This window comes from Molothrus ater, chromosome 12, assembly GCF_012460135.2.
Source record: "Molothrus ater isolate BHLD 08-10-18 breed brown headed cowbird chromosome 12, BPBGC_Mater_1.1, whole genome shotgun sequence".
Classification (NCBI taxonomy): Eukaryota; Metazoa; Chordata; class Aves; order Passeriformes; family Icteridae; genus Molothrus; species Molothrus ater.
Window position 1 is genome coordinate 6,446,199 of NC_050489.2, and position 25,116 is coordinate 6,471,314.

Here is a 25,116-nt window from a genome sequence, read left to right on the forward strand (position 1 = left end):
TGAGATGCTGGCTGCAGATGCAGGGAGCCTGCCCGGGGTGTCAGTGCTGGGGGACACGAGGTGTCCCCTCTGCAGTGCCCCAGCCGGGCTGGCTCTCGGGGCTGGCGGGCGGAGAGCGCTCCCCTCCCGGCCAGAGACAAGCGCAACCCTGGGCAGGGGATGCTCTCCGTGCCACGCCCTGGGAGCCACAAGAAGGGGGCTCCATATCCCCGGGCTGGCTGTGCTCTGTGCTGTGGGATGCTCTCTGTGCCCCACCACAGCAGCGGGCTGGCTGCGGCCCGATCCTCGCAGGGACACGGAGGCGACAAACCCCGAGGGGCCAGAGCAGGGTCTCTGTGGCCGGACGCACGGCAAGGTGCCAGGCGGGTGCTGGTGCTGCGGGTACAGAGAGCTCAGGGCTACAGACACGAGCCACGGGGCTCCCGGTGCCCGTCCCGGTGCCCGTCCCGGTGCCCGTCCCGGCGCCGCAAGGCGGGAGCGCTGCGGGGCCCAGGGGAACGTGCAGGGCAAAGCCGAGCCCCATGGCTGCAGCCACACCTGGGGGACTCTGGCCCCTCTCTGGGACACCCAAACCCCATGGTGCAGCCACACCTGGCTCTGGCCCCTCTCTGCAATACCTGAGCCCATCTGCACAGGGAGCGGGCCCCACAGCTGCCTGCTAGACTCTCAGCTGCCCATTTTTAGCACAAGAAAGACAAAGCAAGGAGTGAGGAGCATTAGATGATATAAATTTTACTTTTTGTAGCAGGACCCAGCAAACCAAGGAAAGTTTGCAGCACTAGCAAATGGCAAATAATCCATTAGCTATGGATATTTCAGCACGTCTCTACTTTTATTATGAGTTAGCCTCTCTAAACCATTGACTTAACAGAGAATCATTATAAATCCCCATTTTGAATTTTTTTATTAGCAGTATTTATCACCTTCTCAAAATCAATCCTATATTTTTAAATTAAAACAAATGACTACTTGTACTGCAATCAATATGAGTACATTTCCCTTTTTTAAAAGGAGAAAAAATGGAATACAAAGAAATGTCCTTCTTTGGCTGCATCAATCCAATTTCAATATAATTCAATATTTAATAAATATAATCCTCCATGTCTGTGCAGGGAAACATCATAAAAAATGCAAAAGGTTTCTTGGTCTCCAATAACTTGTATGAAACAAAGTGTTTCCTTATTCCTTCCATAAATACTGCAGTCATATGCAACTATGTTTTGTTCTTCCTGCTTATTAGAAAAGTATTCTCTGATTATTTATAAGAAAGGCGGTTTACATATTTCATTATTAAAAATCAAAAATGTCTACCTCCCATCTCCAGAAAAATATCATCTTTATCTCCTTATACTTCTTTGACTTGTCGTTTTTGAAAGGGCAAGAAAGAAAAACCTTATATAATACCTAATTTGTACATCTGTGGTTTCCCTCTGACTTGCATAGGCACCATATGTTTTTAATTATCATAATAGCCTTAAAGAACCTGTTCAGTGGGAAACACATATGATCCTTTTATTAGTGGTTTGCAATTTAAACAGTTTTAACAGAAAAGGTCTGGCTATAAGGGACTGAGAAGCACAAAGGTCTAAAAACCCTGTTATTGACCTCTGAAAGCATGAGTTCAGATCCCACCCACCGAGGTGGGACCTGGCTCTCCTGCCTCTGACAGAGGTAATCAGTTGCATGTGAAATGGCTCTTCCGGACCTTAAAAGACATAATCTCCAATCTCAAATGACTTGATGTTTCAGGCAACTACTGTCAGAGTGAAACCAGGATCTGTGAACACCACCCTGTACCCACTCTGCCTGCTCCTACCTAGCAAACGCTCTCACAGCCATGGTGCTGTAGGAGAAGCCCTGCAAGCTCCAAAAACCCAGAATTTCAGCAATTCTCATGAGTCATTGCCCTTTCAAATTCCCAGTTTTGTCCTTTATGCAAACACAAGACTGGTGAGCACGCCAATATCCCAGTCATTCGGAGGTAGGAATTAAATTTAACAAGTTCAATTCACTCCTGATTCTGGACATCTAAACACATAATCAGTCTGATAATGTTATTAATTATCATTCAAGTGACAACCTTTGACACTGGCATGCTCCCACAACCTCCCTACTCCAACAACTCAAACAGAAAATCGTTGGCATGAAAACCCACAGTCTTATGAACAGAAATTGCAAATAAGCAGGCACTGAACATACAACGGGGAGTGAGCAAAATCCCCCTTTTCAGAGAGAAAGCAGAGGCTCACACAATAGCACAGTCACTTGACCCAAAATGAAATTCGCACAACTTCAACCCAAAACAGATAATTTTCACCCCAAACAAAGATCTTTGGGGAGAAGAGGGTGGGGAAGGGAGCCTAGCTAAAATTACACTGAGGCTGGAAGTCGTTATGGCTCCATCTCAGGAGATGGATGGTATCCTCATTAGAACGAAGCTTTATTTAGATGGACAGACAGAATCCTTATTAGAACATTAGGCTGAAAAGTTTAAATGTCAGGAAATACAAAATTAGGATTCTGCAAATAAATGCTGACTTGGAGAAAAAATACTTAGAGCTTCCAGAACAGATCTCACTGGAAATACTTAGGAAAAATTGCAATCACTCAGGAATTGCAATCTCCCATGCCAATCTAACCCTTCAAGGGTATTCTTGGAAAACTCTGTTTCACAAAAGTCAGAGGAGATCCCTTTTCTTGGGCAAAGTGGTTTCCACTCCTGATCTGATGCTATCAGCTCCATCCCTGGCTGCCTGCTGAGCCCAGAGGGAAGGAGGACTCAGGACCTACCATCTCCCACCATCCATTTCAGGAAAAGCCCATCCAAAGGGGAACATGCTAATGTTGGAAACCCATTTCCACCTGCACAGACCCCCAAAACTGAATCAGCCATTCTATGCCCTTCCCTGTCTCATTCCCCATTCTCAGGCCCTCTGCTTTCTCCAGGGAAACTCAGGTATTTTGCAGTGATGGAAAGGCAAGCTTAATTATTTTGCATACAAAAGAGATGGTCATAGTTTTCCATTTTACCTGCAAGCTAATGGATCTTGGGATACCAGACGTGGATGCTCAAAATCCCCTCTGGAGCCCTTCTGGTGATTTGTCGTCTCTTGGTTGCCTTTGGTGCACACGGATCTCTGCCGAGGTAATATGTGAGCTATTGCACACTAAAAGCAGATTTTTGAGAGAGGAAGCTCAGGCACACACACACATCCCCCCCACCCCTGCCCAGGCACCCTCCACCCCCTCATCCTGCACCTGGCTCCAACGTGCAGGGACCTGAGGAGGACCTTCTCATCCCCCAGGCTTTGTGGGCCAGGCAGCAGAGGCACGGCAGGGTTTGCTGGGAGAGCAGAGCTCTGCAAGGCATGGGCCTTGTCCCTGTCCCAGCGTCATGGGGAGGGCTGTGGGTGCTGCTGTCCCCACGCCTTGCTGGAACAGACCCAGACAGCTGGGGACATGGAAATGCTGACTGAGCAGCCATGTCCATGGAGCTCACCTGAGCTCCCTGTTCTTCCTGTGTGCAGCAGCTGATGGCAGAGGGTCACCCACCTGCACATTGCAGGCCTGCCCCCTTTGCCAGGGGCCTCCACACTGAACCAGGCCTCTAGGCCTCCACACTGAACTTTCTACTCGGGCCAGAAGGGGATGCTTATGGAAACAGATTTTCTGCTGGAAAATGTAAAAGAAAAATAAAATCGTGCATTTGATCATCTAAATAAATATAGACTTCTCTCTTTAGGAGTTTGGGGCTTTTGTTTCCCATGTGAATCCAGCAGAAATTTAGCTTTCCTTTCGCACAGCCTCACCCGTAGATCATCAGGGTGAAGTTTTCTGGTGAACAGAGGGCCTCAGTGTTTAGCTTGCAGCATGGGGGGAAGCAGGGAACACCATGGTTGCAGTCACACAGCCAGAGGATGATCACTGACCAGGCCAGCCTGAGTTCCACACAGTCAGGTTTGTGTACCTCTCACACCACCTTCTAAGCAAGTGATTCTGCCAGCCCCCTGCAAAGGAGGGAGCAGGCGCATCTCCCAGGATGTATTTCCTCACCTATGGAAACACACACAGGATCCATCCCTCCCTCCCATCCATCTCTTGAATTGATGTCTGCCACCACCAAGTACAGTCAGCCCAGGGACCCCTCATGCTGCAAGTCTTAAACTAAGTGCTTCTGCTTCATCTTCTTCTCCCACATACAGTTCTACCTTAAGAGAAATCCCAGCTCTGGGCCTGAGAAAACTCTTTCTTTTTTCTCTTTAAGGATCCTCCTTTCACAGTAAGGATCCTCCAAATTTCCAAAAAGTGGATAACAACAATACCACTGTGATCCCATCTGCACACAGCAATGGCACTGTAATGCATAGAGCATAAACCACCAAATTCCCACAGACAGCATCTGTCTTACTACAAACAATGGACCATTATCTTGTAAATAATTCTGATTAAGCTGCAGCATTTTCCCCAAACAAACAGTAGGGGAGCAGAGGGTGAGGATTTTTCTAGTGGGAGTGTCGGTTTTCTCCTTCCCCAGCACTGACACTCAGTTTTTTATTCAACTGATTGGCCCCCTCCTCTCCCTGCTCTGTCCCCCATGGCTTGGTTTTCATCTTCTGACCTTATCCTGCTGTCAATCATTTTGGCAACTAAAGAGGGAGCCGTCATGTTAATGGGATTCCCACCTCTATCCTTTGGGAAAGCTTTTCTGGTTTGTTTTCTTCTTTTTCACCCCAATGTACAGTTATATAATGATTAGTGAATACACCCACAAGCTCTCCCGGTATTAAACAGTTCTGCTGTTGCGGGATGGAAAACTCAGCGGCACCACTGGGTGCTCCTTGGTGCTGGCCAGGGTTTGGGGACGTCTGGTTGTGTGGGTGATGTGTCTCGGTGTGTTTGGCATCTGGATCAACATGGCATGGCAGCAAACTTTTCTGGGTAAAAGCTGTCACCATCTTCAAACTCCCAGCAGGGAGAGCAGAGCCCTCAGCTGCCAGCAGTGGGGGAATGGGGCGGGTTTCTGCAGCCCCCAGGAGCAGTACACTTCTCTGCTCTGCACTCCAGCTGGCAGGCTGAGCCAGCAACAGGTTAACGAGCATAATCTGAAAGGATTTAAAGGAGAACCAAGCACACAGACTGGAACAGGGTTAGGTGTACAAAGGGAAAATTGAAATGAGACACAATCAGGGCTAAGGTGGCCTTTTTCTGAGGTTCTGAAATTGATCTGTGTGGCAGCTGTGAGTTGAGGAGAGCCCCAAAGAAATCCTGAATTTCATCTTTAACCTATTCATCTCAATGCACAAACCTTTTCTTATATTTCTCTCTTGACAAATGTCCCATTTCTATATGGCTGAAGTGTCGGTTTTTCTTCCCTGCATCCTCTTAATTTGCCTTGTTATTCGTGTGAGAATTTTGGGGTCAAACACAGTTCCTGGCTTGAATTAAAAAAAAAAAAAAAAAAAAAGGAGCAAGGACTAACACAGGATGGGGACATTGAATAACAGGCAAGAAAAATTTTAACTTCCAAGTTGTGAACTGAAATCACTGACATTCAATAAAAAAACACACAAGAGCCAATTCAGCCACCAGACTAGGATCTTCTGAGCACCATGGGGACCAGTCACACTGCCCTGAACAGAGGGACAAACTGTGGCAGACAGTGTGGCAGGACCTCAGTCCTGACCAGGGAGCTGCTCACACAGGGGAGCTGCAGCAGCAGTGGGGAGGGAGCAGCCCTGCAGACACTGCTGAGCCATCGCCTGTGCTGGTGGCACACGGGGCTGGGGCTGGCCTGATGTGGTGAGACCAAAACCTGCCAGCTCAGCCCAAAGAGGCCTGAGGTAAAAATTCATGGATTTGGTGAAAAGATATTATAGTCAAAGCATGCCACAGCTGATGCAGAGAGCCCTGAGTACCACGGGCAGGGGTAAGAGAGGTTTTGGTGATGGGTTCTTGGGCTGCTTGGGAAGTCAGGCTCACCCACACTGCTGGGGCACCACAGCCATGTACACACCCAACCCTTATTTGCAACATGTGTTTATTTTCAGCAGGAAATTTTTATAGCTTACTGTAGTTATGTCAGAGAAGGAAGCTTTCGTACACTGAGGACTTATATAATGTTCTTCATCTTCAAAGTGCTTTACAAACATTAATTAATTCATTTATCCTCACAGCACTCCTACCAGGGAGATAAGTACTATTATTTTCCATTTCGTAATGTAGACTCCAAAGCAGAAAACTTATTTCTTTCCATGGTCAGTGAGTGAATCACAGGTAGACCTGCAGGAGAAGTGAGAATGGCCAGCTTCTGAATTGGATCCCCCCCTCCCCAAATCGTTTTTAAAAGACTTGTGTTCTGACAGAGTCATGCCACATATCGGGATATGCCTTGGGTTTTTCCTTCAGTAAGAGATAATTAAGGAACAATTCCCTCTCTGATCCCCAGCATGGCATGCTATTTTCTACCCCACTGTTGCTCTGCAGCTGAACAATGGCTGTTCTATGCAGGGAAGGGCGCTACAGCCCCGGATCAGAGGAGATTGGCTTAAAGGAACTGGCTGGCCCTCGTCTCGCCCTGTGGACAATGGGGCAGGCAAGGCAGCCTGGGTGCAATGCCTGACGTGGGGGTGGCTTCAGGGACACCTGCTTGTAAATGGCACTGCTCTGGGCAGGAGCCTGTCTTAGCTGAAATCACTCACACCCACTGTACCTATCTTGAAATTTCATGTAGTAGGAAAATTGCTGTGGTTTCCAGTATTTGGTCTCAATCCCAGTATTTGGTTTCAATCCTAAGTGTAATCCTTTGTCATTGATGTGGGAGGGGTACAGAGTGCTCCTGGTTCACCTCTGTGGTGCAGTTGTAAATAAACCTCTTTCCTGCCTGCTCCTCTCCAGCAAATGAGCAGCTGCTTCAAATGGCAATAACAGTTACTGTGAGCTTGAGAGGCTCGATTTCAAGACAGCTCAAAAACAAAAACTGTGACCAGGTCTTCTAAGGGAGTGTTCAGGTCCAAGAATTTGAGGCAAAATCATGGATGACAAACTGGGGAAAAAATTCCCTGAAATTTTATAATTTCTGAGAAAGACAAATTTCACCTGTTACAATCCTTGTCACTGGAGACCTTGGCCACCCTAGGTTTTTGTCCCACTTTATGTTTTTACAATAATCAGACTGCATAAACCCGCAAACTTTCTAGGCAATTTTCAAGCTCAAAAAAGAGACACTCATTAACAAAGTACGCCATGGCATACTGCAGAAGATATGACCATGTCCTACGGGGAAAGGCCCATACCTAGATGTTGCTTCAGAACAATCAGAACAATTGTTTAGTGATAAATGTTTTTTGCATATGACTCATCAACCCTTGAAAACAGGATTCCTTATATAATGCAAGTGCTGACACAGCCTTCACTTGAGTGGTGTGACTGCAGCTGTATAATTACAACTTTAGATTTGATGTTATGGACCTTAGGTTATGCCATTCAGACAAATGCTCCATTGTAATACAGAGATATTTTTTCCTTAGTCATATTGCCCACAGGACAATAAGGACTATATTCACAGCTCACTGCATAGAAGTTTAGGCATGGAATAGCTAACGGTACTACACAAAATGAAATTATACCCAATGGGGGTTAAATGGATTCATAATTGCCACTTTTTCTTGTATTTTTTTTTCTGTGCTCCTAGTTGATACTTTTTTGGAAGTGCTCTCCAAATAAAAGGAAGAACAATGTCACACTGAGTCTGGATAAATGTTACAGTTGTCTCACAAATGCTGTATTATTTCTAGCCCTTCCAAAATAATATAATTGTCCTACTGCTGAACCACAGATTTTTCTCAGTATGACACAGAACACTAAAATGTCAGGTCCTGACTCATGGTGTTTTGGTGGAATAAATAAAAAGTACCAATATGCTATTCAGAAGGGGGAGCATTAATGAAGACGTGACACCGGGAGCCCCAGCCATGTTTTCCTTTAGCTCCCACTGCATGCTCAGCGGTGCTCCGGACAGCGGGCCACCTGTCAGGGACCCCATCCTGGAAACACTTACCATGGACCTGGGTGGTGCTACTGGCACTGGCAAGGCTGGCTGCTGCTTCTCCTAAGCTTGCTTTACCTCAGGAGAATCCTACGTGGGCCTGGGGAGGGAGGCTATTCTCAGGATGCTCACCCATGGGAAACCAAAGGAGCGTTCAGGGTTATTTGCAGGATTGGAGCTGTGACTTCAGTAAGGCTGGGCAGGATTACCCAAGAAAGATCACTCACTCTTTCTGTATGCTCCTTGTATTTGTCCACTGGGACAGGCCTTGCACACCCATGACTCACTAAGTCTGCATTTCCAGCTGCAGCACTAGAACCCTGTATTTGACTCACCCCGGCACTGATATTTACACACTTAATCCACCCACAGTGCTCATTTTCAACCCAGTGCCTTCCACAAAAATTTCTACTGGATTTTAATAGTGACAGAGGAGAAACAGCTCCCACATTCCCAAGGTATTTTCTGTGACAGAGGAAACAAGCTTACTGCCCCCCTTATATACCTTCCTAACCATACATGGCACCATTCTAATGCCTTAAAAGATGGGATTTTTCATAAATATCATTCACAAGGACAACAAGCAGCTTTGTAGAGTTTTCCTCTCAAAGCATCAAACAACTGTGGATTGCATGAGTGGTCTTTGGTCTACCAAAAGGTACAACAGTTTCTCAGAGAGTTTTCTTGAATTAAACAAAATGACTCAAAACTGCACTAATGGTTAACAGCTTTTTTTTTTATTAGCAACACTGAGATAAGTTATTGAAGCATTTTAGTATTGTTTTACATTCCATTCAGAAGTGACCTAACTTGTAACTCCATATACATTTAAAGATATAGTTTGACACTTATTCAGAAAGCAACAATTATTAAAACTTACATACCTTCATTACCAGGAAACCTTAATATATTTTCTAATTACTTCCAACAATACTCTATTCCAAAGCACATGATAACCCACTAGAAGTTTACACATTTCACTTCAATCACAGGTTTTAAGTTGTGGATGTCAGAGTGCTGTTCATTGAATTTTACTGTCTTCTTGGTTAATATTGGAAAACCTGGCACAATATATTAAGCTAGAAATATTGCTTAAAGAATATGAAAAAAGATAACTACAGTATTTTTTCCTGCTAAAGCATTACAAAATACAGGACCATTAAAAACTCAAATAGAAATGACAATAAATAACCTTAAAAATGTTAAGAGAATTTTCACTCATACTAAAGTCCATTCCCTAAGCTTGCCAAACACATAAATAACAGAACATATTCAGGACCTCTATTTTTGTACTATTATGATGGTTTGTTATATATTGTGGATGTATTGTGTATACATATATTAATGCTTACACTTAAGATATATGTTTTTTTCTTTGCTGATACAATTAATAAGCCTCAGGTAATTATTTATCCCTGGCACTACAGGCATCTAGATAGGTGGGAGCAAAACTCAGAAATTCCAGATATGCAATACTGTGCATAACAAGATCATCTCTGCATAAAGATATCCTAGGTTCCTTAGATTACAAAGATGAATTTGGTTATTTATTCCTGAAAGCCTGTAACATAAAATTATAATTGCTGTCAAATTAATTGTTTAAAATTGGCCTCATAATAGGTATTAATCGTACACTTAGTTTTGACTTACAAGAATGTCTAAATTGCTCATGTTTATGAGTAGTTATAGGAAATACTATACCTCAGACACAAGAATGTATATTCCTCAACCAAAACACAAACCAGAGCATTGTCTCACTTTGGAAAGACCTGGAAACATCTCTATGCCTCTGCCTAATCCTAAATTATAATTTAAATTTGACCTGGATATGACAAAAACAATAAGAATATATTGTTTGGGAGATGAAACTTAGAGCAAAAATCATAAAGCTCTAAGCTTACATCATTATTTTGTCTCTGCAAAGAAAAGAAAAGCCTTTCTGTGCTAGGGATTTGCCTTGGTGCGGCTGGCCACTGATGTCTGAAATCAAGGCACATACCAAGGCCTCCTTTTGCAAACACAATCCCCCTTTCAGATGTGGTGCTAGGAGGGACTGAATGCCTCCAGTCTCTCTGGGAATAGGAGGTACGCAGCACTTAGCTGTATCAGATATTTTAGGGGTTAATTTCCAGAAACATAAATGGAATGGGAATGTCACACCACAGTATGAAGAATGGTAAGAACTAAAAGTTTTCAACAGTAAACAAAATGGTGATACTGAACTTGTCACCTGACCAATTTCTGATACAACAAAATACAATCAAATTAAATTACATGAAAATAACAATGAAATTTAAAGTCAAATAAACATAGGACCTGATTCTGCAATCCTTAGTCATGTAAGTAGTGCTACTCATCAGGAATGAGGGATGCAAGACTGGGCCCTTAGCTTCTGCTTAGGAAGTCAGTGTTGATTCAGACAGTATCTCTTCTAGCCAAAAATATGCAGCAAAAGGAAAGTAACATAAACAAGGCTAAATGTCAACAGTGTTTGCAGACTTACAGACACCATCCATTTGTTTGTACTGAAATGACTAGCGAACCATTTGGCAAATACAATGCTATTCACAGACCAGCCCTTTTATCCAGCAACACAAACTTCACTGGATCACTGGCATTCCCAGTTAATTAAAAAAAGGAAGCAAGCCATATGAGTTTGGTTTGATATTGCCTTGCAAATGGCACTGTGACATCCAGAAGTGTGTCTGAAACCCAGGCGGGGGCTGAGGTGCTGATCTCCTGCTCAGAGGAACAGTTTGTACTCTAAAAGCTGGCCTTGGACCTCCTAACTGAAACTAAGAAACCTCTTCAAAAGCACGATAATGGGGTAAAGAAAAGCCTGCTGTAAAACTTCCATATCATTTCATTCTGCCTTGAAGGAAAAGAATATTCTGGTTACTCCTCCAACTGCAGATCCGGACAAAGCGTTCCTTAAGTGCATTACATGATATTGAAAATGGGCAGTGCTACAATTTGCTGCAGTAGGATGACCTTCCATTGCCTCAGAGCTGTCCTAGAGCTTGAATATATCAGGCCTTTGCTTCTTAATACGGATTTTGTGATTTAAAAGTTCTGCAATAAGGATTCAGGTGAAGCCATCACAAATAATTAAAAATCTTTTTCCGTGTTTCATGTGTTGGTGGTAGTTCTGACGGGGTTAGCATTATGATCTTTTTGGTTTTGACACCTGTGGCAATAAGCAATTTACAATAACTAAATTCACTAGTTAAACATTGGGGTAGAGCACTATAATTATGTGACAATAAAGCTGTAATAATCTGCCACAATTGATCTTCCCCTTGCCCAGCCCTCTTGTCTGCGCTGCAGTTCCACATTTGGAAGGTATTTCAGAAAGTTACAATGCTGAACATTTTAATAATTCTGTGCAATGCTGAAAGCTTTCTGCTGCAAAGGAAACTGAAAATGCTCGGCCCTTTGCAGGACCAGAACTCCAAAGCTGCTCCCATGTATCAGAGGGGCCCTGCCCTGTTTTCATACAGTGAAAGAAGTGATAATGGGGTGGAGCCTGTGCAGGAGAAAACAGCACTAATTGCAGAGGAAAGCAAGCATGAATGGAAGCAAATTAGATTTAGAGACAACATGGAACTAATACTTTTGGACATCATTAAGTGTGGATTCAATAGCACTAACCCATTAAGCAGCCAGCTAACACCCAGGACTATATCTGGCCAGTAGCTCTGTAGCCCATCAGCTCTCCTTTGAAAGCCTCAGTACTTCCCAAGTAGCAAATGCAAGCAGAGAAATTTTACCATCTTGGTCACTAAGCAGAGAAATTTAAATGGGAGGAGAGAGAGAAGGGATAGGGTCTTGTCATAAAGGGCCTTGTGCACAAATCACAAGTAAATTAAGGTATTGGAACAGAAGCTAGAACATTATGGTGATGCAACTACATGTGTGTGGGAAGATAAGCAGAAAAAGAGAAGAGCATAAATGGAAAGGAAAACAGATCTTTCAAAACTTAAATACAAAATAGATCTAGAACCTCCAAGCTTAACTTGTCAAATCAGCAAGGGCTGTGAAAGCAGAGTACATAGATGCTCAAGACAGCTACCAAGCCATGGACCTTGGGTCTCCTCCCCTCCCCGCTGGGCTACTTGCTGCCAATCAGCAAGGAAAGACCTGTCCTCTTCTTAGGAACTGAGTGCCAGCAACATTAACAAGATCCACTCCTAGGTAGAATCACCTGAGACTCCAAAACCAAGTACAGTTCAGGAGTAACTCTAAAATTATCTACATTCTTTTTTTCTTTCTGTTCATTCTGCTGTATAAGGAGAAATATTACAAAAATTCGTGATTTTTTCTCAGTAGCATTTTGACATGAAAATTTCTTTATTATGCAGTAATTATGGTTCTTTCCTAATTGTGTCTTTCATCCCTGCAGCCTGAAGCATGATAGGAGCATAAATGAATTATGTGTACATCATCAGTCTCTCTCATTCTTCATGACAGGGAAACTGAGGGCTGCTTCCACATGTGCAGTGACTTTCTGAAACAACAATGTGAGTTGGAGGCATTCTCCTCTAGAAACAAAACTATTTTTGTGCCAAGATTTTTGCTTAAAAACTGACCTACTATCTTAGGGTAAAATCTGCCATCTAAAAACGATCCACATGGATTGCTGAATACCCCAGCTTGTTTTTAGGCAGCCAGAAATTCAACTCAATTAGCGTGGCCAGCCAAAGAAGCAATCTCAGCTTACTGAAGCTGAAATATTTTATTTCAATTTTATTTCCTCTGTATTCTGACCATAGAAAGAGCACTATGCCTTGCTCTCTGAGTGTGCAAGGACTGTTATCAAATGCATCAATGTTTTCTCTTGAGATGTCAACAACACTCACATCACTGGCTGTAAAAAGAAACACAAATGCATGGAGTCTCCCCACACACAAAAGGAACATGAGAATTATGCCCTGAAATCAGATGCTGGAGGTGTGTCTCAAGTTTTCTGATCTCCCAGGCAGTGGGAGAGACAAAGAGAACCAAGACTTTGGTCATGGGCTTCGTGCAGGAGGAAAGGAAGGAAGGAAGGCTAATAAATGAACAGGGTGCTCCTGATTGCTAATCTGCAAGTGCAGAAACATCAGGTGGGATTCCCCACACTAACATGCACAGATGGAGTGTGATTTCACAGTGTAAAATGTCACTGAAAAAATGAAAACTCCCCCAAAACCACTACTTTCAAGTGGGTGGTGTCCAAGCCAATCAAAAAAAAAAAAGAGCTACTGACATGGGGCTGATACTCATCCACTTTTCTGTGAGTTCTTGAGAAAAAATAAAATAATGTATTTAAATACATCAACCTTTACACTTATGTTCTGCGAACACCAATAGAATGACAGAAAAGAATTTTAAAAAGCTATTTTTGGAGGGGGGAGACAGAAGGACTCCTACTGCATTTTTGATTTAAAAAAACGCTTAAAATGTAGAACAGAGAAGCTTCTGTTGTTTCTTTTTTTCCTTCATACTTCAAGTCAAATCCATTATCACTGGGCAGAGCTTGTGAAAGGGATATGGTCTTTAAAATCATATAAACTCAAGCTATCATAAAATGTCTGTTGAATTGATTGGAAGATGAAACAAAAAACTAATGGAAGTAACATGACCTCGTTTCAATAATAATATTAGAGAGTTTTTTTCTGTTGTTGTTTTAAAAATCTTGTGCCTGTGAAAAAGTATAAAGATATTTTGCACAAAGCAGCTAATCTTAGTTTTCTATTTTTTTCAACTTCTTTGTTTAGACAGTAATTTCTCTGCTGTATTTTTTTTTCTTTTTTGTTAATTGATTTTACTCCACAAATGGAAAAAAATCCAAGTAGGATTTTACCTGCTGTCAATTAAATCAACTATCAACTCTTTTCAATAATGTAAATGCTGATTTTGAAGAATCTGGAAATATTTCCAACTATCTAAATTGCTTCTTAGTGCACTGAGACACAGAAGTTTACAAGTAAGGCCACATGGATACTTGGGCAGATATTGGTTTAATGACAGATATGGGCAGATAATGACAATATTGTGAAGTCACAATGCTCTAAGGATACAAGTGAGATAAAATCTGTGTGCAGGTATCAGAATTTTTTTATTCGATCAACTAATACAGATGGAAAAGCAGGGAGGAGCCTGGAAAGGGCTTTGAGCATCTACACTGCCAATAAAATCAGACAAAGCTCCCCCTAACCTTAGGTTAACCAGGGGAGCCACTTTTAAGTGCTTGCAGATTGAGGGTTTCATTTTAAATTGTCAGGCTTTAAAACTGTTGATAACATTTTCTTTTCTTTTTTTTTTTTTTAAACTTGAATACATTTTATTATGTATATTCAGCTCTGACAGTGTGTTTTCTGAGTAATTTGAAGGTTAAATAAAATGAACATTACTGAAGTTTTTGTGTCTTTTGCTGACTCTGCTTTATAAAGTGATATTGTTTTCAAAGGATTTACACTCTAAAATCTCTTTCAAACAAACACTATGTTGACAAAATAGGAGCTAAATAATAAAACCAAAAATCCTCAATCTCATTTGTTCCAAATAGATTTAACTTTAATTCTTGTAAATATGAAGTGTGTGATATGAGGAAGTAAAACTGCAGTTTTGTAAATCAGAGACTAGAAAGGGTAAAAGGTGGTTTTATTTGTTTGGAGTGTTGTTATTTTATTTACCTGGAGGCATACTCTTAATCAGGCAAATCACAATTTACACAACTGCTAGTTAGAATAGTGAAAATGGTCAAGGGCAAGTACTGCATGTGTGCCATTGAATCAAACCAGAAAATTATAATTAAAAAAAGAAAAGGAGGGAAGTAAAATAAAAGAAAGAAAAAATAAAATCTATTCAACACAGGTAGACACATTCCATGCACTTGGCCTTTGATTTCATTAATGTTGTGGTAACTGAACACACCTCCAAAGAAAGAAAGAAAGGGGGAAAAAAAAAGAGAGAAAGCAAGGTTTGCTTGGCAAAGCATCCAGTGTTTTTCATGGGTTTGTATATCAAAATACTGAAAAGTTTGCAAGTTACCATGTATATTTTGTATATTTTTTAAAACTTTTTCCTCCTTTGAGTATGCTAAAGCAGTAAGTATCCCCTTCCGATGCCACTAGCACAGATAGTCTATATTGCTGCTACTCTAGTTTAAAAAGCAGGTTCTTTCTAAAATCCTGTTTAAGTATGCATGCAGCACTGCTGATTTCAATGGAGTAGACCACATATAGGACAAGAATTTGGCCCACGGGGTTTAACATTTAAAAAAATGTATTACTAACAAACATGACTAAGTATATTTAAAGAGCAGCTTCATGATTCTGCACAAGTGTTTTCTGAAATGGTCTAAAAGAAGGTCTAAAACTTACCACACAAGTCAGGTCTCTTGATACATCCACTAGTTGCTGTGCTACTTGCAAGTCCATTAAAGGCTGCTAAGCCATCAGAGCTGTAAGCTCTTAGGACTGACAACATGTTCATCTGCTTCTCCAGGACCTGCGGACCCTGAACTTGTTCGGGTTTCATCACTTCTTGTGCAGTTTCGTGTGAGGAGAGAAGATTCTGACTGTGCCACTGCTTTTCTGAAGCTTGTGGCAGTGGTGATACGAGCCCTTGCGTGGGTTGTGAGGTGACTGCATTTTGTATATTGTCGCCTCCTTCACTGCTTTCTTTATTTAGGGCAGACAACTGCTTATTCATAATATCTGGTTCTGTGTCAATGTCCTCATCTTCAATGTTTTCTTCCTTGGAAGATTCCATATCTTCAGATGAAGCTATGTCAGAAAGGTCATCAATAGCACTTTTATTTACAGAGTCAGAGAGCAGAATATTTGGGTCATCTTCAGATTGTGTTTTTATTTCGGATTCATTACTGGTGCAAGAATTTTGTGTTCCTGTGCCAATAACACCAGGATAAACACCGAACTGCTTATAGAAGTCTGTTGTAAAATTACAAAAAGTGGATTCCATGTGGCTGGGCCAGGCAGTGCTCTTTTGCTCTCCCAGGGTCTCTTTATTTTGTCCTTGGGTCATTTTCTCAGAAGCTGTGTCCAGCTGGCTCAGCATGTTTGAAACTCCTGCCTCCTTGCTGGACTGCACAGAGGAGGGGAGCAAGCTCACTTTATTCACTGAGGCTGAAACCTCTCTAGACTGCTCTTTGCTGTTGCCTATGATGTTGTCTTTACGTTTAGCCTTGCCCAAGTGATTGGCTTGGAGGTGCAGAGCCATTAGCTCCATGGATGAAGTTGTAAAGGAACAAAATAAGCAGCCATGCCAGGCAATGTTGTCCTGCACAGTGACAGAGGAACCTGGCAGGGAGGCTGCATCGGGCCTTACCGACAAGTCCAGAGGTTCGTACTGCGACTTTTCTGTTTTCCGCTGTGAGGACTTGCTATTTATCTTCTCCTCACCACCGTCTGAGCCCAGAGCTTTTGCTGAAAGTGGATCTGAGAGAGCTTTATCCTTCATTTCTTTTTCTTTCTTCAAAGAACTTAGGACAAAGCTGTCCATGAAAGCTTGCAAAGACCCTTGGAAGTTCACACCATTCCCGACCATGTTCTGGTAAGCACGGCCAAGTTCAGAGAAGTGTGTTCCTTTGGAAGAAATGTCTGAACCCTTCATATTTTCTGAAGACCCTTCAGATGACATGCCAACTGCTTGTCCTTGCTGATCTCCAGAAGACAGCATTCCTGATGTCCACTGCTGTGAGACCATGCCACTTCGGAAGTCGATACCAGGAAGTCCCTTGAAGGCTCCTCTCAGGATGTCTGGCCTGATGAACACAGAGCTTTTACTGGGTGTCTCCTCCTTGTGCTCCTGGCTTGCACTCTGCCCAGAGAGGGGCCCTGCTCCGTTCTGCCGCTCCCGATGGTGCCGCTCCAGGTGGTATTTGAGGGATGCAGACTGAGTACCGGCATAGTCACAATGTGGACACTTGTAAGGCTTCTCACCTACAGGTGCGGACAAAGAGGAAAATATAAAGAGAGTTAACTGTGCTTTGGGCTATGGATGAGTGGAGAAATTAAAAAATCAGCATTAGCTGCTTACAAACAAGATGATCTTGGTACTAATAATTCATTTCTTAAAAGGAAACACCTTTAATCGAAGACTAATTCTTAAACTGAGTATTTCTAAAATGGGTTTCTAGAATGTGGGGCTATTCAGGAATGACATGGTATCTACCCACAATTAGCCATCCTTTTCTTAATCTAACATGTAGAAAACTGTTGTAGAATTAAAAGCTATGATTATGAAAATGAAGCATAACAATTTCAACCACAGTAATCATTAAAAGTACAAGTTTAAAAAAAAAGGGAGACAAAGAATGTAACAAATGGATGGTTGCAATATTTTGTGTATACAGTTGCTCTAAAATTTGTTTAAATTATACACATGGAAACCATTTTTAAACCTAAAAATTTTATGGCACTGTTACGCAAGACTGAAATGAATGATTTAAGTCTTGCTCTGCAGTAAATCATGGATATAATTAGCAAATGGCATACTGCACAAGTAATTTATCATTATTTGGAGGGCACCATTCCAGAAGGATTCAAAGATCTGCAGACCTACTGCATTGTTTCTAAATAAAGAACTATAAATACAGATTCTATAAAATATTAATATCATTACACTACATAATGATTGCAGCATATAAGAACATATAGTTAAAATAAAAAGTAGTCTGTAAAAAGAAATTGAGTAATAAAAAGTACAAAGTATATTTAGTTTCTGTATTTGAAATTAGTATTATCTACTGGTTTTTGCAGTCCTTTAATTTTGTCCTAATGACATTTCTAAGGCTCAAGTAGTAAAATGCATAATTTACCTACCATAAGCACTTTTCTAGGTTTGGCTTGAATAGAGTTTTAAAACATATAAGATGAATTCCATGAATTAAGTAAATATTTGAAGCCCATACTAAACTTTTATTGTTCTTCCTATACTTTCAAAGAGGCAGAAGATTTTACACATATAAAATATATTCACATATAGTCCTAAAGACATATCTGAAAAGAATCTACATTTAAGCAAAGGTATCTCTAAATTTTTTGCAGAGCATTGTTAGCAATGCAGAATTCTTATAAAAGAAAAAGTATGGAAATCCTCTCTCAAAGTGACAGAAATCTGAAACACCTGCAAGCTGTCAATACTGGCAATTGTTTCTATGAAGGAGCTCTGCAAGAAGAAGAAACTGTTTTTTCTAGGTAGCTTTCCTAAGTGATACAAAAGACAAAGGCAAGCCTCTCCAAATGGTATAATGGAAAAATTTGTTTTGAAAACTTCCTCAACAGTAAAAATGCTGTATAATATTATGTAGTTCACCAAACCAGCTGGAAAGTTATCCGCTTTCAAATAACCTCAAAATCTGCTAAAAACAAAATTGAAAAGCTTTCAAACTTCTGTTATTTAAGCTAGAGGCTCAATTGAAGGGCTGGTAAATACTTGGGAAGCTGCTCCTCTCAGTGATGGCAGGAATTTACTGATGAGAGGCGAGCCCAGAACACTGCCATGGTTCACAGAGGGCTGCGCGAGAGATCACTGGCAGGAACAGGGGCTGCATCCCTGCTGCAGTCCAGCCAGGGCTGAAGCACCTTACCAGCAGTGGAAATTCTAAATTCATCATGTAATCCTAAAGCTAAAAGGTGAGACATGAGAGCTTGGTATAAACCACATTAATCGACCTTTTTAGAGGAGAAAAGCACAGAACCTCAAACAAGAGGTGCTCAGCAGAGGGAGAGGTAGTAATTAGCATGGTTTGTGCTTTAGGCCTTGGTCCACACAGCTTAACAGAAGAAATCAGATTTAAACATTTCAATGGAATTTCTGAGTCTTTCCCAACCACCTAATTAAGCTCTGGTGCTCCACTGACAAGGAGCAGTGTTTGTGGGAGTTGTACAGAAACAAACAGTTCCTACTGAGCCACAAGCCTGAGACAGAACACACCTGTCTGGGCTTCCCTGGTCCCAGGTGGGCACCTGAGCTTGCACACACCCATCACAGGCCTTTGAGAGAGGGACAAGAGGACACAGGACACTGGCTATTTGTTTGCATTTCTGCAGGGCTGTTTGGAAGTGTGCAAACTCTGACAGCTGTGCTGCCAGTCAGAACAGGGCCAGACAGTGATGCTGGGTTTACAGCATCACTGTAGTATTTTTGGAGCTGCTTTCAGCTCTGATGTTTGTCCCACCAGTTACTGTCAGCAGGCACTAGTGACTTCTGACACAACCTAAGTACTTCACGTGTTCCCTAAGACATAATGAGACTGGTGAAAAGCAAGTCCCAGACTCTACAGGGTTAAATGTTCTCACTTTTGAATTTTCACTCCTCTTAATTGAAAAGCTCTTCCTCAGCATCCCCTATGCCTTTACGGAAATCTTTAACACAATTATATTGAGCACTTCCTTTTATTCTAACGATAGTTCAGTGTGTTTGCATTGAACATCAAGTGGCACCATCAGAAAGTGTATCCCAGCATTGCAGACACTACATCAACTGCTGGAGAACTATTGCAGGGAGAAGGAGAAATTTGTAATATAGTCTGTACTGATGATGCTAAAAACATGCAGAAACTGCTTAAAGCAGTATGCATATGTAAGAATGGGTACAAGTTAAAGAATGGGAACTGGAGAAAATGCTAGTTCTGTTTTGTACTTCTAAAAGTACATTCAGTCTAAAGCCCTGGGCACAACATACTCTTATTCTGAATTGCTAAGCCTTGAAGTCATTCCATTTTCTGCTCTAAGACCTCTCCACAGAGCAAGCTTCCTTTCAGCAGAGGAGATCTGCACACAGCTCACCACCAGTGCCATGAGCACTGGACTGAAAGAGGACACTGACTGAGACAGTGTGATAAAAAGTTCAAATCTCTCCCAGCCTTGGTGTGCTGCCTCTGTGGTGCTCCCACCCCTCACATGGCTAGAAATGAGATCTAAAGCTGAAGGTCTGAAATGGAACTCAACATGTAGCAACACACTGTGCCACCTTTGCAATACAGGACTGGCCAAACAGCATTGTTCAAAGGGAGCTGTTCAAAACCTCACTGTTCTCTGCCAGATCCAAGCACTGGCACTGGTTAGTTTATTTCAAAGCAGTCTTAAATGCTGCTATTTCAAGGGCAGGCACTGGGAGAAGGGAGTAGGATGGAGTCAATCATCTTTGAATCTTTTTAATTTAGTCTGTCAGTATTTCCTAAATTCAGTAATTGTGCAGTTATTTACATGCTACTTCATCCATTCAAATTAATAACCAGCTACACCCTGTGTAAGACCCTGTACAAATGACAAAACAGAGTTATAAGCTGCTGTGGGAAAAATCCCAGTCTAACCTCAAACCAAGCCAGTTCCAATGGAAAACCCAAAGGACCACTAATTTTCAGGATTCTATCAGCAAATGCAGTAGTACATGTCCAAAGAACACTGCAGGGGACAAGGGAGGTATGCTATGATTCTTTTTAGGAGACAACCTGTTTGTGTCTCATACTTTGAGGAAAGGTTTCAGAGAATTCATCCTAGTGTAATGACTACCCTGCTATTATTGCCAAGAGCAGTGTCTGGATGAGTTATTTAACACTTAATATCAGTTCACATAAATTAATGTTGCCATGTAGGAGCGAGGGAACATGACTTTTTCAAAATAATCTTCTGCATTTCATATCCAAGAGTCGTTTTTCATTGTTCAAAAAGGCAATGGCCACCCTGAACTTGCTAATTCTCTGACCCTGTTTGCATGTCTGCAAACTTTTTCACAATGGAGGAGGGTGAGAGAATATTTCCAGCATGTCCAGCTAACAAAATAAAAAATTAAGGGAGTACCTTATCTGGGCAGCATAATCACAGTTCTGATCTACCTACTGTTCTGGTTTACAAGACACAAGATATCTCAGAGGAACTCTTTTATATCAGGATAAAGTAAAACAATAAAAATTCAATGCTGCTTGTAAAATCTGCACAAAATCTTGGTAGATAAGTGGAAACAGACATGTTGCCCAGTAGAAGCAGGTCTATTTGTATAGCAGGTTTATAAACCACCCAGCTGCATGACCTATGCAGGAGATCCCCAGTCCTGCTCAGAGCACAAGCTGACCCCACTGGTCAGGGGAACCATCTGCCATGGGCTGTGCAAGGAGACCACAGCCAGATTATAACTAGATTTACAGATTTTAAAGCCAGAAGGGACAATTATGATCATCTAGACTTATCTGTTCTACAACACAAGCCAAAGATCTTCACACGACAATTCCAGCATCAGAGTGTAAATACATTTTGAAACAAAACTAACTTGCTTTAGTTTAAACAAATTATGTTTCAACAATGGCAGTGAATAAGACTCCAACATGTCCCTAGGTAAACTGTTTGACTGATTAAGTATTTTTACTGCTCAAAATGTGTGCCTTATTTCTCGCTTGAATTTGTCCAGTGTTTGCTTCCTACTACTGAACATTGCTACATTTTTCCCTGTTAGATTGAACAGATTTTTTAAAATAAAAAGTCTATTTCCTGAGGAAGGTATTTGCAGGCAGCAAAACAATCACTTCTTCACCTTCTCTCATCCTTGAGTGGAATATCCTTCACAATTTTTCAGTGTCCTTTTAAATTATGGGTACCCACTAAAGCTTTGATGAAATTTCAACTTGATAGCAATTTTATACAGTCCAAGACTGTGTTTACATCCATAGATTTAGCAATCAACTAACAGCTCATATTCTGATGCTTCTCTACCACAGGCCCAGGCCCAGTTCATCACCGCCTCTAGTATTTTTTCCTTTACATGTTGCTGATTTAAAATTCATATTGTTGAAAAGAGCCCACTTGACTAAGTGACTAATCAGTGCCTCCCCATGATTTTTAGCATCTTACCATTTTTGTGCCATTGGTAAATTTTATCAACAGTGATTTTTATATAGTCTTCCAAATAATGATGAAATACCAAATAGATGGAGCTGAAAGTGCTGCTGTGGAACTGAGAGTTTATGTGCCATTCCATCTCTGTATATTGATTTGGGGGGGATTATTTTTTTTTTTTTGTGGTTGCTTTGTGTTGGTATTGGGTTTTTGCTGGGGGGATTTTCACATGGAACAGGCTACTTTTATGAGATGAGACTTGATAAAACTTTCTTTCATGAAATAAAATTGAAATAAATATGCTACCAATTTTCAATTAGTTAACTGTGGCACTGCAGAGTGAGCTACAGTTAACCAGTTCAGTCTGTAATTTTACCCCACACTTTTGTCAGGGTGGTCCTAATTTCAAGGTCTTCATATTCTTTTTTTGAGAAATACAAGAATAGCTCAAGCTGTTTTATCACTACAAGTGGTATGGATCTTGCTCTGTGTTCCAAGGCAGTTTTTGGGCATTTTTTCCAATGAACTTAAATGATTTGAGGAACTCTTCAGTCAGGGTTTTAAAGATTTTATCTAAAGTTATCCAGTCTAATTCATTCTAAAAAATATTAAAATGCAGTGGGATACAGCATAACAGCCTCATTACTTAATGGGAGCATAACTGTGTCATTGGAAAATGCTCGTGAAAACCATCATGCTTCTTTCTGAAAACAGAGCAGAAGAATATTTAGTCTTCTATACTATGGTTAATAATTTCTTATCCATTCTTTTCCAGTATTAGCAAGATAGCAATTGTTTGGCCTGCCAGATCCACAGAATTTTACTCCATTTTCCAGAACCCCTATAGACACATACATGTTTTTACTATTGCTTTTAGTTTCCCTTATCAAATTTCTTTAATTCTATTTATTTAAACTTATTACTGTGAGCTTCTTTATTCATTTTTTCATCTTTAACATACAGCTTCTTAACAATCTGCCCTGCACCCCACACTCCCTTTCCCCACTGAATGCTCCCCTCTCCCTTTTAAATAAGATTTTATGATTTGTCTGTGGATTGTGCCCTTCTGCTGCTCGTGGTGCTGCTGCTCAGTACAGTGACAGCTTTGCACCAGGGTAAGAACCCCAAACACTTGGAGCCCCATCTGCAGTGGGGCTGTGACAGTCACTTGGGGACAATGGGAGTTGCAATTCAACCCCACACATTTCTTGACAGGCTACAGTTTGCTTTCATGCAAAGCAAACAAGATCAAGCATCTTAGAATTCCAGAGAATACTGCTTAATGAAAATATTGAAAACATTTTCCAGCATTTTTTATTTTACCATTGAAACAGTTATTGATAACCTATTTTATCCATTGTGCAGTAGATATTTTAGAAATGAATTGCTGTATGGTTTAATTAGTTCATTATTATGCCTATTCTTACACAGTAATTTCTTTTATCATTCTAATCATTCACTTCACACTTTTTAAACCAAATGGAATATCAAAGGTTCTGTAGGATTATTTTTGGATCCTGCACATGTTTCACCACACAATTAATCTGTTTGTCAGAAATACTAGTTAACTTCTTCACTTTACTACTTTCCTTTACTAGTCATTTTTCTCTATTTTATAAGATGAAGCTACCTGTAAAAGGACAGAATTTCGATGATTTTTTTCTCATTTATTAAATATTTTTCATTTGTCCACTTGTCATCACTATAAAATATTTTAATTTTAATAAACTTTTGTAATTGAATATTTTCCTTTATTTATATCTCATCTGCAATATTTATTTAGTCTTTTTACATGTCTTTACTTAGTTAAAATGCAGAGAGATAAATATGGCTGTTACTTTGCAGGGAAGATTCAGTACATTAATATAAACTGTACACAATTCCCCCAAAGCATATATATACGTTGTAAACCTGAAGACTTTTTACACAGCTGCTTATTGCTAAACAGTGCCTTGTCCAGAAGGGGACAATCTGTGTCTCTAATTGCTGTCACTGAAGCTGAGATTCATTATGTGACTTTCCCATTAAAATGTGAGCATTAATTTGTATAATGAAATATCACCCACTGCAGTGTTCATTAGCCATGCCCTACTGTATACTGCACATTGTTAGCTACCTAGAAACTGTAGTTAATTTCACTAATGGATATTTCCCTACTTAGTGTTTGGTAGGAAATTTATACTGTAACATTACCTCTTAAACTTTTAAGGAAATTTAAATTCAATCAATTATTTTCAACAAAAGTTTGGGACGTCATTAAGACAGGAGAAAAGGCATGCTGTACAATGTTAAGGATGGGAAATCTGGAGGAATCTAGAGAAATGAAAAGTCCTTTTAGTTCATCTTAGAAATGTAAGAATAAAGGATGTTCAATACCAAAATTGTCTCCTCTTGGAGCACATATACCCATTTTCCTTAATTATTCATATTGCTCATCCCACTACAAGCGCCTTCAGAGAATGGCAACAGGCAGTCTTTTTTTAGGAAGGAAATGTGAATTGAATTCATTTAAAACAGCACCATTTTTACTGTATTTCATCAGTTCATCTAAGCATGGTTTAAAATTGGCTAGTCACATTTCCAAGGGAAAATGCAGTAACACTGTAAATGCATATAATACATCTAATATATGCTAGATGTGTGTCACACACATCGTAACAGACTCTCAGTCAATGGATGCAGCCCTGCCAAGTTTTTTCTTCCTATTCATCTCTTTCTTAGGTTCCTTCTGTTTAGCACAATCCAAACCATCTTTCCTTTGCTCATGCACATTATCCTTATTTCTTTACTCAAGGGATTTAATTTTGTCTGTCATACTGGGAATATACCTGAGCATCTAATGACAGCACAAACTCAAACTGGTCTATGTCTGCAGTGGCTCCTGAGGGCTAATGCAAGGTGCAAAGAGGTGCTAGAGCCAATCTGAAACCAGCTCCTACATAATGTGTCCCCTGTCAAAGGCAGGACATAAGGAATTTTACTGTCTTACACTTAACTGTTCCTGCACAGTCCAAAGGTCAAGGCAGGAAATGTAAACCCCACACCAGTTACTGTGTTTCAGGGGGGTTGAAAGTGCTCAGGAACATAAAGGAGATGCTCAGCTCCTTGAATGAAAGAACCTTAAGTTGCTGCCTACAGTGGGGCAAAATGACAACTCTAGAAGCACCTGCATATGGCACATTATAGGTCTGAGATACTCAGATGGTTTTCTTTTTCACAAGAACTGAGCAT

At 40.9% G+C, this 25,116-nt stretch overlaps 1 protein-coding gene across 1 annotated transcript in view; it reads right to left on the bottom strand.

The window, feature by feature from the left end:
• ZNF536 (zinc finger protein 536) overlaps positions 1-25,116 on the bottom strand; it is a 344,488-nt gene that overhangs the window by 102,395 nt on the left and 216,977 nt on the right. Inside the window, 1 exon segment of the mRNA XM_054516149.1 lies at positions 15,412-16,992. Within this exon segment, the coding sequence (XP_054372124.1) occupies positions 15,412-16,992 (1,581 nt within the window).